General features: G+C 35.5%; 1 protein-coding gene across 1 annotated transcript in view; it reads left to right on the top strand.

Annotated features, from left to right (window-relative positions):
* The window catches only part of LOC106469172, a 58898-nt gene extending 55677 nt beyond the window's left edge, over positions 1–3221 (top strand). The window contains exon 3 of the mRNA XM_013929640.2: positions 1184–3221. Coding sequence (XP_013785094.1) covers positions 1184–2907 — 1724 coding nt within the window. The 3' untranslated portion in view covers positions 2908–3221. The remainder of the gene's footprint in view (positions 1–1183) is intronic.
* The last annotated feature ends 11174 nt before the right edge of the window (positions 3222–14395 follow it).

The following is a 14395-nucleotide window of genomic DNA, read 5'->3' as shown; positions in this document are numbered from 1 at the left end:
TGGGTTTCGATTCCTGTGGTGGGCAGAGCACAGCTAGCCCATTGTGTAGCTTTGTGCTTAATTCCAAACAAACGTATGTGCTGAGAAAAACTTATTAAGAACAAAAATGTTTCTTTTTGTAATGAAATTTCACGTACAAAACAGGATTTCCTCCGTCGACTGATTGAAAGAAATATTTCAAAGATATGAGCATGAATGGATAAAAATGTGTTTGAGTATATATTTGTTGTTCGGTTTATATATATATTAACGTTGATAATATATAAATGCATGATTTTATTGCACCATGTCGAATAAATTTATTTATATTGAATATCTCCCTTTGACAATTCTTATAGAAATGATAACTGTCAAAAAGCGCTCACTTCGGTAGCGGTCTTTAATTACGCTCAGTAAAATAAGAAGGAACCGTGGCATCCAGCGGAAAAAAATCCCCACGGCTACTTAGCGAGCCTGAGTGCTTTATTGTACTGGATGAACCAATTGCACCTAAAGCCAAACATTTTTGCTAATAATGCATTGCAGTCAGTCACCTTTGCTTAAAAACAAACGTAGTGCATCCTTTCTTATTGAAACAACAAAAGGAATTACAAAAAACGGTTGTAAACGGTCCAGTAGACAATCATATTTGCATATATACTCTGATCCAAGGGATTGGATTGACTGTACATTTTGTATTTTCATCTCTGTTTTTAAGAAATTTATCGTTGAATTGTTTTAACGGGCATCTACTGGTTCTTTAATATTGCTAAGTGGGCTGGGCGTGGTCAACTTGTTCGTGTGCAGGGCTGCGTCTAGAAGATGTAAGACTATCATCCTCATGCCACTCAACACGCTCTGCAAATTCAGATGCGTCAGCGTTATAAGAGTGACAATCACTTCTGCTAGTTGGTTCTAAATCAGAGAGTCCTTTTGTGACGATAGGTACTGCTGACTGGCAGTCTTGTCTCTTTGGTCAATAGTTCAATGGTTTTAGCTGAATCATAGAGGTCTTTGACCTGGCAATTGAGCTCATGCGTAGCATAAGGTCCCATTAATGTTGAAAAAAAATCATATACATCAAATACCAAATATTTACTTAAGGTTTATGCGGAAGAACACTTATAGTTCGAGATAAAGATTTTTTTTTTTTTGAAGTGAATGAAAAATAGGCTGCTAAATTCGGTGTTCTTATTTATTTCAGGTGACTGCGTTGTTTCATCATACATTCAGAATCAGAGTGTTGTCATGTGTTACCATTTCCAGTGTTCTCCTGTAACTCAGTGTAGCTTCCAACCTTTCAACAGTGCAGAATCTGTAATGGTTTTAACAAAAAGTATTAAACATGGGCTTGGACAGAATGAATCTGTGGCAACTGCGTCAAGAAAACAAGTTGATTTGTATAGACATCTAGAAGGATCAGAAGGAGATGGGAAGTTTTCTAAACCCAGAAAAGGGGTTAATGGTAGCTTGTCGGAATCCAGTAAAACTTTTATTGAAGATTCTGTTGACTATCTTAGTCATATAAATTTCTTTAATAAAACGAAAAATTCTGTTCAGCCAAGGAAAGGAGTTTCCTTTTATCCAAAAAAAGACATTTCTCAGATTAACCAGATTGAAGACAAAGAGGCCAAAAATAACGTGAAAAACCACAATAACGTAGTAACCGTTAACATTAAGAATGATTCTGATGTTTTTAATTACCAAAATAAAATGAACCTTTTAGATGTTTTTGATGGAAAAAAGCAGCTTTTGTCGAACAACTTTACCACAAAAGAACTGGACCTGATGACGACACCGATGGAAAGTGACTTTCAGAATCATAAACAAAACGTGCTAGTTATGACAGCCAAAAAACTGGTTCCTGTTGAGAATATTACCGAGCACATTACGACAGAAGATCCGGTCTTGGAAACATCAGTGATTGCACATGTTATGCGAAATCCCACTTTCTCCAATGAATCACAAGCTAATTACACTAGCTCAGAAGAGTCTGATGACCTTGAGGAACCAAAAGTAAAACCTCCCCAGAACACAAAAGCGTCGTTTTCTGAGAATTACAAGACCCACTTAGGAAAGGAGCATATACAAACCACATCTCTTTATAAAAACGAACATATACAAGTCACACCTCCACATAAAAACGAACACGTTACTGGTATGATTCCAAATGAATATACTACAGTTGCAGGTCACAAAGCGCTCCCACTACAAGACCATAAAAAAGGAAAGAAAATTACAGGAAACTATTCATCAGATTCGTTAACAGACGGTAAAACGAATCAAACAGATGTATTCGAAACTATGGTGACAACATCGAATAATGAAGGCGAGCAACCGAAGATATTGTCAACTTTCTCTACAATTACTGTTTATAGAAACGGCATCATACCAAAATATACTGCGCGAGTTCATAACGTAGGTAAAAAGGTATTTTCTGATAAAGTTTATGCAGAATACACGCACGCTAAGAATAGTTCTGACTACCGTGCTTTCCCCTCCCAAGAACAATTGACTCCGCCTCTCTATATAAAGCACGCAAATATTGTTAATGCTTCTATTAAGCCATCTCCAACCCCTTTCACAGACAAATCTTCGTCCATTCCTGTGACGTCTCACAGCCCATCTCGTCCTGAAGACAAAATTGTCCCAGTCGGTAGAGTAGAACAGAACAAGGTCTCCACGACAGAACATTATTTAAGACACAAAAACCATACGTCCACGGCTCCTAGTAACTTTAAGGTGTCTCGAGATTCGGTCCTTCAAACGTACGATCCTTCTTCTGTTCATCTTATTATTGCTTTAGTATTAGGCTTGTTATTGCTGTTTACCGTACTAGGTTTAGTAGGTAAACGAATCTATGACACGTGGCAGCGACGTCATTACCACAGAATGGATTACCTGGTTGAGGACTTCTATAATAGCTAACTTAATACTTTTAGAACTTTGTGGAAGCGACAATTTTGGAAATTAAAAGTAAATTGAAAACAACCGCTTTTCTGAAGATATATACCCCCCCCCCCAAAAAAAAAAAGAGGTAACCTAAATAGTTATAATAACGATTATTTCTGTCAGAATCTTGAGATTTTGGAGAATTTGTGTAGCAGTTTTTTGAACTTTTTTAAAGAACGTTTTATTTTGCTTAATCCACGTGTGTTTATAGATATGTATTGAAATGCATAGATAAAATTTGTTCAAAGTCAACCGGGAAAAAGTAGAGCACCAGAAATAACTAGATAGTTCCCCCTCCCCCCCCCTCCAGCAATAGTGATTATCGTATGTTCCCTCTAATACTAGGCTTACTTTTGTATGGTTCTTTAAGATATAAAGAAAAATGTATTTGACCATTTTAAAATCTTCATATCCACAAGTATCATTGAAAAGTATCTCTACATCTCAATTACGCATTAAAGGAAGTTTTTTTTTCAAGGTGAAAGATTAGATTCCTATAAGATGGCGTTCGTACGACTTTACATATACCCGTTGTGAACAGAATTATATTGGTTTCACGGTATTCTCTCTAGCGCTTTGAATCAAAGAACGTGTCAAAACGAAGGAAGGAAATTATTCCTCTATTTGCATACACTTCAACAAGTGAAACGGGCCATTTTTCGATAAAGACTTCAGTATTCTCTGTTAGTTAGAACGTTGCGGATAAAACAGTCTATTTTTTACGAAGTTGGAACCAAGCCTAAATTACACCTTTTCGTTTTTTTTGTTCGTTCTAAGCACATTTCCAGAAGTTTGATGACGTTTGGAACTGAATGCTCTATCAGGAAGCGGGATATCTTTAGTAATAATACTAATAGCATCAGGCACGAACTCTCGTGAACAGGAATGCCACACCAAAGCTGGCAAGAACGTCTCCATTATAAACTTGTTTGTCTTTTAAAATCTCGACAAACTGTTCTTAGTGTCCTACATTCGTCGAAGGTGTGTAAGAAACGAACACTACATAGAGTGTAGATTGTACAATTAAGTTCCAGTATAACAGGTTAAGGTTATTTATTCTACACAAGCTTTCCAACAACTGTAGTGTATTTTTACATCAATTTTTTTCACTTTTCGTAGGTATTTCTTCATAATCTTGCCAATTAAGTTTTCAAAGAAACTGTTCTTGTTGAGATATTTCTTGATTTTATCAAGTTCTATGAACTAACATAAAAATTTAATTATTAATTGAAAACAGAAGGCATCAAACTTCTGTACTTAAAATATAAGCCTGAAAAAGTTGGTTTATGATAATAGGACACCGATAACTTTGTCTCGTGGTTTAAAATTTTAAGATCTAAAAATGGTAATGCATAGTACTTTTCTTCTACAGTAAAGTTAATATTTTAATGTCTCTCATTTAAATATAATAAAAACTTCCGAACATGACATTTATTTTTCAAGAACACAAGAGTATCATCAGCATACATTTTAAATATAATAGGCTTAAAATCATCAGGATACTACTGTAACCATAATGTCTTACGGTAACAGAGAAAAGTGTTAGTTAAGTAAAGAAGTAACTTAGACCCCATTGCTATACCATCTATTTGTTCATAAAAAAATTTCCTTGAAAATAAAAATGTGATTCCTCTGTTGTAAAATGGATCAGTTTAAGAAAGACGCATTTAGTGAAACCATTTACAACTTGAGAATTTTCAAATATCAAGTTATAACATACACCAGTTATTTCTTTTAAAGAGATATTCATGTATAACGATTCTATATCAAAACAGCACTGTATACAGGTGCAAAGAAATTGAGATTTCTGATAAACTTGGACAAGTCAAAACTAACTGAATATTAATTAGTGGTGAATGGTTTTATAAAATCAACCGAAAAAAACTTGCGAGTTTATGATTATACGTTCCAAGTTACATACGATGGGTCAAATGGTACAATCTGTTTTATGAATCTTAAGTAATCTACAAAGAATACCACGTTGTGCATCTATTGGTTTAATTAATGTTATTTTAAACCTTCTCAGAAATGACACCACTTAGTTTAAACATATGTCTTTGTAATTTACCCTTTCTTCTCAGAGTAAGGTCAGAGATCAGTTTTTCAATCCTCGTAATGTCTAACAGAATCTCATTGACTTTATCCACATACAAAGCTTTATCCAAAATAACAATTCCATTGAATTTATCAGGTTTTAAAATACCTAGTGTTTGAGAAAATTTAAATGCTTCAGATCAACAAGTTCCCAGTAGATAAACGATATTGAGAATCATCCATTCCGCAAGGTTGATAAGCTTTCAAGGCCAAACCTGAAATCTCAAATAACCTACTCTTACATACATAAAAATTTTTTTAACAGTTGTAAAAAAAAAGTTTCAAAAGGAGCAAATAAATTTGCAATATACCATTTAAAGCTACTGACAGAAAAACCCAAACCTAGAAGTGAAACTTTCTTCTGATCAGCGATTAGAGAGAATTTCTTTTAAACATTCCATTGCATGTTCACTACCCCATTCTAAGCTTTACCTTCGTTACGTTGATGACATTTTTGTCTTATGAAAACAAGGCAAAGTTTGAATTGATTTCTCTAACATTTAAATATTCATCAAGCATATATACAAGCCATATTAGAAGTGCAGACAAGTAACACTTTTTATGGATGTTCTGATTATGAAAAGTACCGATGACCACAAAGTAATAACTTCTGAATATCAAAAACAACCTCTACAAATATATATGCAAATGTCAAATCAAGCAATCCTATATTGGTAAATTATAGCGTCGTTAAAACTATTACCCAGAGCGAGGATAATACACAGTAACGAAAGCATAGAAACTGAGCTTAAACAACTTCTACAGATTTTTATTGACAATAATTCCCCCTCCCCCCAAAAAAGACCATCATTGATGAACTCTCCGAATACGAAAACATCCATTCTTCATGAAGATAAACACGAATGGCTATACATATTTCCCAGAACTTGGAGTAAAAAGAAATAATGAATACCTTTAACATTCAAAAAGTTCTCAAGAGCCAACCTACCTCACACAACATTCGAATCCTTAACTAAAACAAAAGAACATTAAGATATAACATCACGCACGTACGTGGGGGGGGGGGGGGTCGGACACTAAGCTCATGTTCATGTGAACGTTCGGCATCTGTTCTCCTCCGATTGAATTAATTACCTGAGGTGTACACAAACCGAAGAAATCCTTGAGTGCTCTAGCTTTAATACATAATCATTATGACACTGCTATCAACATAGAAACTGTACATACGTTATTTATGGAAAAGTACTTCAGAAGAATAGAACATGCTAACATGTTATTTCAGTAGTGCATACGTGTCCGTATATGATAGCCAATGGTTGAAATATCTAATATACTATTGTTATACAGAGTTGTTTAAATTAGTAACATAATTTAACAATTAATAACTACTCTGCATGTAGATAGTACAATACGCTACTATAATAAAACGTACATATTTATGCAAATTTAAGTCTAGCTCCCATGCAGTGTTACAACAGAATGATGATTTGTTGACTTTTCATTGGATGTTTGTGGGTTTCATGTTAACAGCCATGCAATTGTTGAATTTATATTTCATGCAAAATTGCTTCCAGATTTAATCTCATAGCACTTATTCTTTATAAATGTTCTGGGGGGTATGCCCCCAGATCCTCGTAGCATTAGCATGCTGCGCATAACATGTGTTGGCTTTTGATCTCACAAATTAGAATCCTCCTTTTAAACATTCTACCTTACAGGCCTGAACATATCACGTGAATGAAGAAAACATCGGAGAAGTCAAATGTCCTGTCAACAGTAGAAAGAAAGAACGTCAAAAAAGACAGTACATGTCCTCCAACTATTGCATTACACGTCCAAAAGAACAACACAACTTTGACCTTGACAATATAAAAAAAAGAACTGACAAGGACTGTGATACCAATAAAAGAACCTACTGTAACAGTAGTTCATGAGCTTGATCTTCCAAAAGGTATTAACAAAAACAGTGGTTTCCATTTACACACTTGCTGGTTACTTTCCAACACAGAAATCAAACTATTCATTGAGTTTTAATATTCTGTGAAGAACTTAAATTAGTAATTTTCTCTATCTTACTATTTTTCATTTTTATTTTTTAGCCTTACCGGTGTTGTTGTTTGTAATTAAGCACAAAGCTACACAATGGGCTATCTGTGCTCTGCCCACCACATGTATCGAAACCCGTTGTAAGTCCGCAGACATACCGCTGTGCCACTGGGGGGCTAGCCTTACCGCTAACAAGTAATATAATAATTTGTTTATTTTAATTATTATTATTTACTATTTATATTTAACGTTCAAATAAGTTTATTTGTTTTAACACTTTAGTGGGTACATCTTTTTTATTGTTGCTAGGTGTCTCGTATGTAGATCTATTCCTTTAGTTGCTTTTATGAACTGAACATCCTACTTCTGTCGAAGATTCAGGGAATGGAGCCGAAAATTTGTGTTGTGAAATAAAAATAAAGCACGTACATTGTTCAATTAAGTTCCAGAATAATTAATTAATAATTGCGTGACGAGTTTAAAATATTATTAACCTTAATCTATGGCTAGAAGTTAAGCAAAGTAAAGAAAATTAACTATTCTTTGTTTCAAAGCTTTATAGGAAATTTAATTAGACTTAAGTATATCAAAACAAACGACAATGTTGTTGTGTTTTTCTTTAATGTCAGAATAGTTTGCTGTTTTTCTTCAAATGTATTTTAATTTGGACCCTAAGAAGAGTTGATTCGTTTAAGTCCTTAACTGGAACTTATTTCTGATGCTTATTGGTCTGAAGTTTGTTTTATGTCTGAGCATAATCTTGTTAACTCTTGTGAAACATGGTCATAAGTATTATAATAAAAAAAGTTTATTTTAAATTTCCTTTTGCAATCAGGGGAAGAAATTATAGCTAGAACTTTCCATATCATAGACGCCATCTTCGGAATTTGTGGCATTATGGGCTTGAAAACTTAGTTCACTTTTGTGTTTTCCTCAACATATCCTTATCACACTCATCTAAATGTGTTCACAAGGAACAAAACAATTAATGTTCTTGTACATAATACGATTGCAACATATTTTATCAAACTTTTCAGAGAGCTAATGTTATATATTTTCTTTTCCAGTTTTTAAACTATTACACACTATTGTTGTTGTAGGGTGCATTCTGACGAGTTTGAGATTGATTGGGGTGGTCTCTATAGGATTTCCAGCTATTTGCTGACCATAGAAGATCTTTCTTCGGCCCTTTTATTGTCGGCTGAGAGAGAGAGAGAAACTGGAGGTGCCATTTTTGAACATGTCTACCATTTTGATCTGTTTTGCCAGCAGATAAGACAAAGGACACAGACTAATGAAGTTGGTTACCCATAGGGCAATGGCGAGCCTCTTCATGATGAGAGGTATATTGCCAGGGTGACCATGGGTCATGAAGAAGCCTCAAATTGAGTAGAGACGATGGAAAAGCTCTCTGTGGTAACTTGTTCTGCCACTCAAGTGACTGCTTCATGACAAGTTTGAGTTTTGCTGTGGGCAAACCAGCAGCCAACAAATCCCACTGAGTTTAACTGAATTGGCTGAGTTTCTCTGGTCCTTCTGTGGTGTTTATGGTGATGTTGAATATGCCTCCTCCTGGATATCACTTTGGAAGAGAGGACTTCAAGGTGTCTCTTGCTGTGCAGCACTCAGGCAAAGTTACCAATTTTGACTAGTTGCAAAGCAGGTGCAGGAGAGTCAACAGTGAGCTGTAATTGCTACTACTTCAGCTATGGAAAGCTTAGGAGCTAAGGAGCCCAAATAAGGTCAAACTACTGACTTAGAGCGTGCAATAGACGTGCTGTCCAAAAATGTTGTAGTCGGCCCAGTACTTTCAGAACTTGTTATCACCTAGTATGTGCCTATTAGAGAACAAGGGTGAAATATTGGAGTTCTTGGTTGATACAGGAGCTGCCAGGACACTGGTTGATCTTACTATATATTAGGCACTGGCTTCTTCTGGCTAATGGTAATACACTAGACGTGACTAGAGAGGTACATCTCTAATTACATCTACGTAATGTTAACTATAGAATAAATGTCATCTTTTCCAACCTTGATTGTGGCATAGGCATCTTGGAGATGGATATACTGCAGAAATTATTGGAAAGTTTTGCATGTTCAATAGGGACAGGAATATTAGACTGCATGAGTGTATGCTTTAGGAGTCACAGTATCTCCATGTACATAAGTGGTATTTTGTAGTTTACTATGGATTAGATGTAATGCTTTGGTGCCATGCAATATAGTAATAGACCTAACACATGAAATACACTGTGTTTTGTCCAGAAAGTGGGCATCAATAGCTCCATCAGTGATCTGTCCAAGGAAGAATGAAGTCCTGGTGTTGATCTGCCATTCTGAGTAGCCAGCTATCCACTTTCTCACTGACATGGCCATTATCAACTACTATAATTGCTAGTGTTGCTTTAAATGTGTTACTTCCTAGAGAAAGTACATAGTTGCCAACACATCTGAGGACATTAGATGAGGATTGTGCAAGCATCCTCAATTCCACATTGAAAGAAGCTTAATGACATGTTGGTTGAGTATACCAATGTATTTGTTGGACTAGATGGCTGATTGAATCAAACTAAAGTAATTCACCTTCACATAGACACAAGTGTTGCATTTTTCATTAAACAGTTTTGGAGCACTAGAGATGTAGCAAGCAGCAAAATACAGTGGATGCTAAATAACAGATTTATATAACTTTCAGAGAGTATGTAGTCATCTCCAATAGTGATTGTCAGGAGAATTGGCTGTATACCAAAGATCTGTGTTGGTTTTAAGTGGGTCAATGCAGTAATTCGCATTAACACATTTCCACTCCCACAGATGGACGAGATTCTGAAGACAATGGAAGGTGCCTGTTGGCCAAAACTCTAGACTTGGCATCTGGATACTGGCAAGTTAAACTGAATGATGAGAGTGGACCTAAAACTGCTTTCAATGCTTGATATAGTTTGTACTGATTTTTGTATCATTCTGTTGAGCCTGTCTAACATGCCTGCCACTTTCAAGAGGCTAATGGAACTTAAATTGAAGGGGTGCAATGAGAAAGATACCTGGTTTATATAAACAATGGCATAGTGTTTGACTGTACGATTAAATCTGCTGCTGAAAATAGTACATCAGTAGATATGTAAGGCAGGCTTGAAACTGAAACCACTTGTATGCAAACAGGTGGAATTTCTCGGCCATATTGTGGATAGAGATGGAATCTTTACTGACCCTTCAAAGTTTGCATTGGTGTGAGACTAGCCAAGCAAGAAGTTTAAAGTTTTCTTGGTTTTCTTTCTTATTACTGACAGTCTTGGCCAACTTCTCCAAGATCACCACATCATTATCTGCTCTTATTAAAACCAATGTGTATGTTTGATGGACTGAAGAATTTGAGTGAGCAGCCCAGACCCTTACTCATGCTTTAGTTAAAGCTCCAGTATTCATATATCTCTGACACAACTGTGAATTCTTATTGAATACTGGTGGTAGCAATAATGGAATCAGTTCAGTGTTATCACAGTTGCCAAATGGACTTGTATGTGAGATCATATATGCTAGCCATACCCTCATGACTGGAAAACAGATACAGCATGGTGAGGAAAGAACTGCCTGCAGTTCTTTGTAAAACACTACCTATATGGTAGAAAGTTCGGCAGTTTGGTGGATCATACATTGCTGAAATATCTTATTATCTTTAAAAATCCATAATGAATGACTGTACATTGGATCATAACATTCTAGAAATGCTGACAGATTGTCTCACTGTAGGATGAGGCCCTATCTCTGCATTGAATGTCATTTCTCTAATAGTAGTGTCAAGCCATATGGTGGGAGATTCCACTTCTGGTTAGATACCAAAAGTTTTCCTTGAAGAGCTCCAGGTAAAGCAACAAAAAGACACAGATCTATCATAAGTGTATCTTGCGATGCAGTAAAGTGAAAAATGGCTGGCATACAGATTGAGCAACGTGGCATAGATGCACATAACCTGTAGCACTTGCACGAGTAACTGTGAGTGCAAGAGGGTATAAGGGACTGTTGTTATCAAACAATGAGATACATTTCTCAACCCGTGCCACAGCTAGTGATCTCTATAGTTCTTAGACAGAAAATTCTTCATCCTTTATTATGTAAGGACTGAAGGCCACCAAGGCGTCACACACACATGTGCTAATCTGTAATAGTCATTTTACTAACCACATTTGAGTTGAGACTTTAAGCTTTGGTGTGTAAATTATACAGTGTGCACTATCCAGAGGAAAAATTGGCTCAAAACAAGGTAAACTCGAGTAGAGAGTTATTGGTTCATTTTTTACAATAGTCCTCTCCCGGAAATGGCTGAGTTAACTGATATGGGCTGGTGGTTATTGATTATTTTTCACTAAGTGAGCCAAGGCTTATCCATTGACCGATACTTCAGCATAGCCTGCCACTGATGTGTTGGCAGAATAACAGTTGGCCAACTGTGGAACACCAGAAAAATTTCATATGGACCAGATAACCATTTTCTGTGTTGTCCACAGTGTTGGTATATCAAAGACACATTCGTCACCTGATCACTCCAGTCTAATGCTTTAGCAGAATAATATGTAATGCATACTAACAAGTGGGTGGTTGCAAAGTTTATTAATTTTGAAAGTACTAACTAGGATGAACAATTTCCATACATCACGATTGTGTACCATGAATTAGAACATTGAACAACTGGTTACTTGCCAAACATGATAATCTTTGGTCGAGAAATACTGTGTATGTGATACATGGTCTACCCTTTAGAGCAGGTATGCTGCAGTGACTACAAGAATATGTAGTGTTAATATCTGCATTGGTTGATGCACATGAGATTTTGTACCGACAGGTATGAAAGGCTACTGTACAGGAATCAACTGGTGTTTTACAGTGAAATTTGTGCATTTCATTGTGTGATTAACACTTGATTATTGCAAAGGTAGTGGTGTTTGTTGATCACACAATTACCTTGACAAAAAGGGTGTTATGACCCTTATTCTCTAAGCTACTGAACAGAGTTTCACTGAGAGATATCTGCGGGATATCAGTTGATAACTGCTTGATTTCTACATAGGATGGTTAGTCGCAGTAAATGTAATGCCTAAAGCATCAACAGTTTGCATGATTAAGGATGATATTTTGTATATTCAGAGACTCAGCTTATCGATAGGTAATTGTGACACTTACTCACCAAGCTATTGAGTATTTTTACATGATGGAATGGTCGTCTGATATTTAACGAGAATCATTTACCAAGTCTAGCTGATTAGTCGAGAAAACATATGTAGGGTATCATCTTTCACTACTGTTTCTGCAGCCAGCTAAGTGATCCCAGACCTAACTTCAATAGCTGAAGAACCTGGAGTTACCTGCGACATCCCAACAGAAATAAAAGAGCATCCCATGCTTCAACAGATACCAGCCCTAAAGTGTCACTGCCATGAGCAAAATGCGACATGTTTGGTGGACTGGGAACTTTACATCCAGGAAGAAGACATTGTGTTGAAGCATTGAGAACCTTCTTTGAAGGTGGAGGAAGATGTGTGCTGTTTCTTGGGCAGGCTGGTTTAGACTTCAAAAGGCTCTTGTAAGAAAGAGTCCAAGAGATCATTGTATACCAGATGATCACGATTAGGACAAGTTGATAATTGCATTGGAAGACCTACTGTTGGGGTTCCAATAGGTAAGATGCTATAGTTTCTAAACATAGTGTGTGTGTGTGTGTGTGTATATATTGTTTTCCTTTTATCGTTATTTTTCTTTTGCAAATACGTGTATTTCATCCTTCGTTTTGTAGTTTTATCATATTTATTATCATTGAGAATAAAGTGATCACTCTTATATACATATTATTGTGTTTGTTTTGTTGTAAATATCATATTTTGTTTTTGTGTTTTTAAGCCTAAGGCTATACAGTGGCATATCTGTGCTCTACCCACAATATGCTGAGCCACCATGGTGTATGTGTATTTTGAAGAGTAAATTTTGTATATGAAGGGATTGTGTTGTGCTTCTTTATTTTATGCTTAGTATTAAAGGGTTTGGGAGTCGGGCTATCAACTCCACCCCGATAACAATCTGCTACGGAAACTGCAACAACACTTCCATCGGCGAAGTGTTGTTGTAGCCCTATGTTCCACTAGGAACGAAAGGAACTAAGAGAGAAGAGTGATTAAATGTTTTGAGTTATCAGTGTTTCGTTTTTAATTTGCTTTTTAATGATTATTTTAATATGTTCAATGTTATTCAAATAGTTTTACTTTAAAGGGTTTATTTTATTTTTTATTTTTAATCATGCAGAAGTGTGTTTTATTTTGTACTTTTTGCTTTTATAAAGAACTTATTTCATTTTTTTGCATTCTTTATTTTAATATTGTTGCATTGTTTAAAGGTTTATTTTGTGAAGAGTTTAAAGCTGTGGATGGCTGGAACAGCCTGAAGGTAAAGGGGAGAGGAAAGATGTGATATGTAAGCATGCTATGTGTTGCTTATTTCCTTTATTTCACATAAACATTTTCATAAATTATAAGTATACTGCATATGTAGTCTTAATATAGAATGCCTATCCAGGGAACCACTAAGTCCACACTAGTTACCTACTGAACAAGGCCATTGAACTAGCGTATGTATGTACTTTCTTGTGGGAAAGATTTCTAGGGAGTGTAGCGTTATTGTTTCATGTGTAAAATGCTACGTTTCCCCAGTATGGAACAGTTTGAGACAGATTTAATATTTAATACACTGGTTTAAATTTTGACTGTTACGGGATTGATAAAAGATTGTTTCACTATGTTCCACATTGTGTTTAATCTCTTTCATTTCTTGGAACTCAGTCAAAGTCAGAGAATTTAGAATTGCTTAGTAGTACATTTTCTGGCGGACCTCCTATTATTTTGGGGAACCTATACGTTTACTCTAAGGTAAATCAGTGCACCTAGAAATCAATTGGGAAAATAGTTGAGTCCTGTAACCTTAATTGTATTAGTTGTAAGTACACTTCCCATGAAGGTTTTGTAAATATACACGTAGATAAAGAAGAAATGCGTGTTTACTTTGCATACTTTAATTTTCAACTGATATCTCTTAGAATTGTCGTTCAGATATGCTAAACTATGCAATAGCTTTTAAACCTAAATATATGATATCTTATCACTCATTTCTAACAGTTTTAGACTCAACAATAAAATTATGAGAAGTAATTTATCACTGTTCGATTACTGAAATACAGTAATCATGTTTTTCTGATGAAGCCGTAATGGCGAAAAGTTGAAAAACTAAGCTGAACTAAAATAAAATATTGTATTTTCTAAAGAATAGCCGTGTATAAGAAATGTTAACAAAAATTGTAGAAAATTGACAATAAGTATAAAAT

The sequence above is a fragment of the Limulus polyphemus genome, unplaced genomic scaffold, assembly GCF_000517525.1.
Source record: "Limulus polyphemus unplaced genomic scaffold, Limulus_polyphemus-2.1.2 Scaffold94, whole genome shotgun sequence".
In the NCBI taxonomy this organism is placed as follows: domain Eukaryota; kingdom Metazoa; phylum Arthropoda; class Merostomata; order Xiphosura; family Limulidae; genus Limulus; species Limulus polyphemus.
The sequence above is the reverse complement of the archived record's forward strand: the minus strand, read 5'-3'. Positions and strand labels throughout refer to the sequence as shown.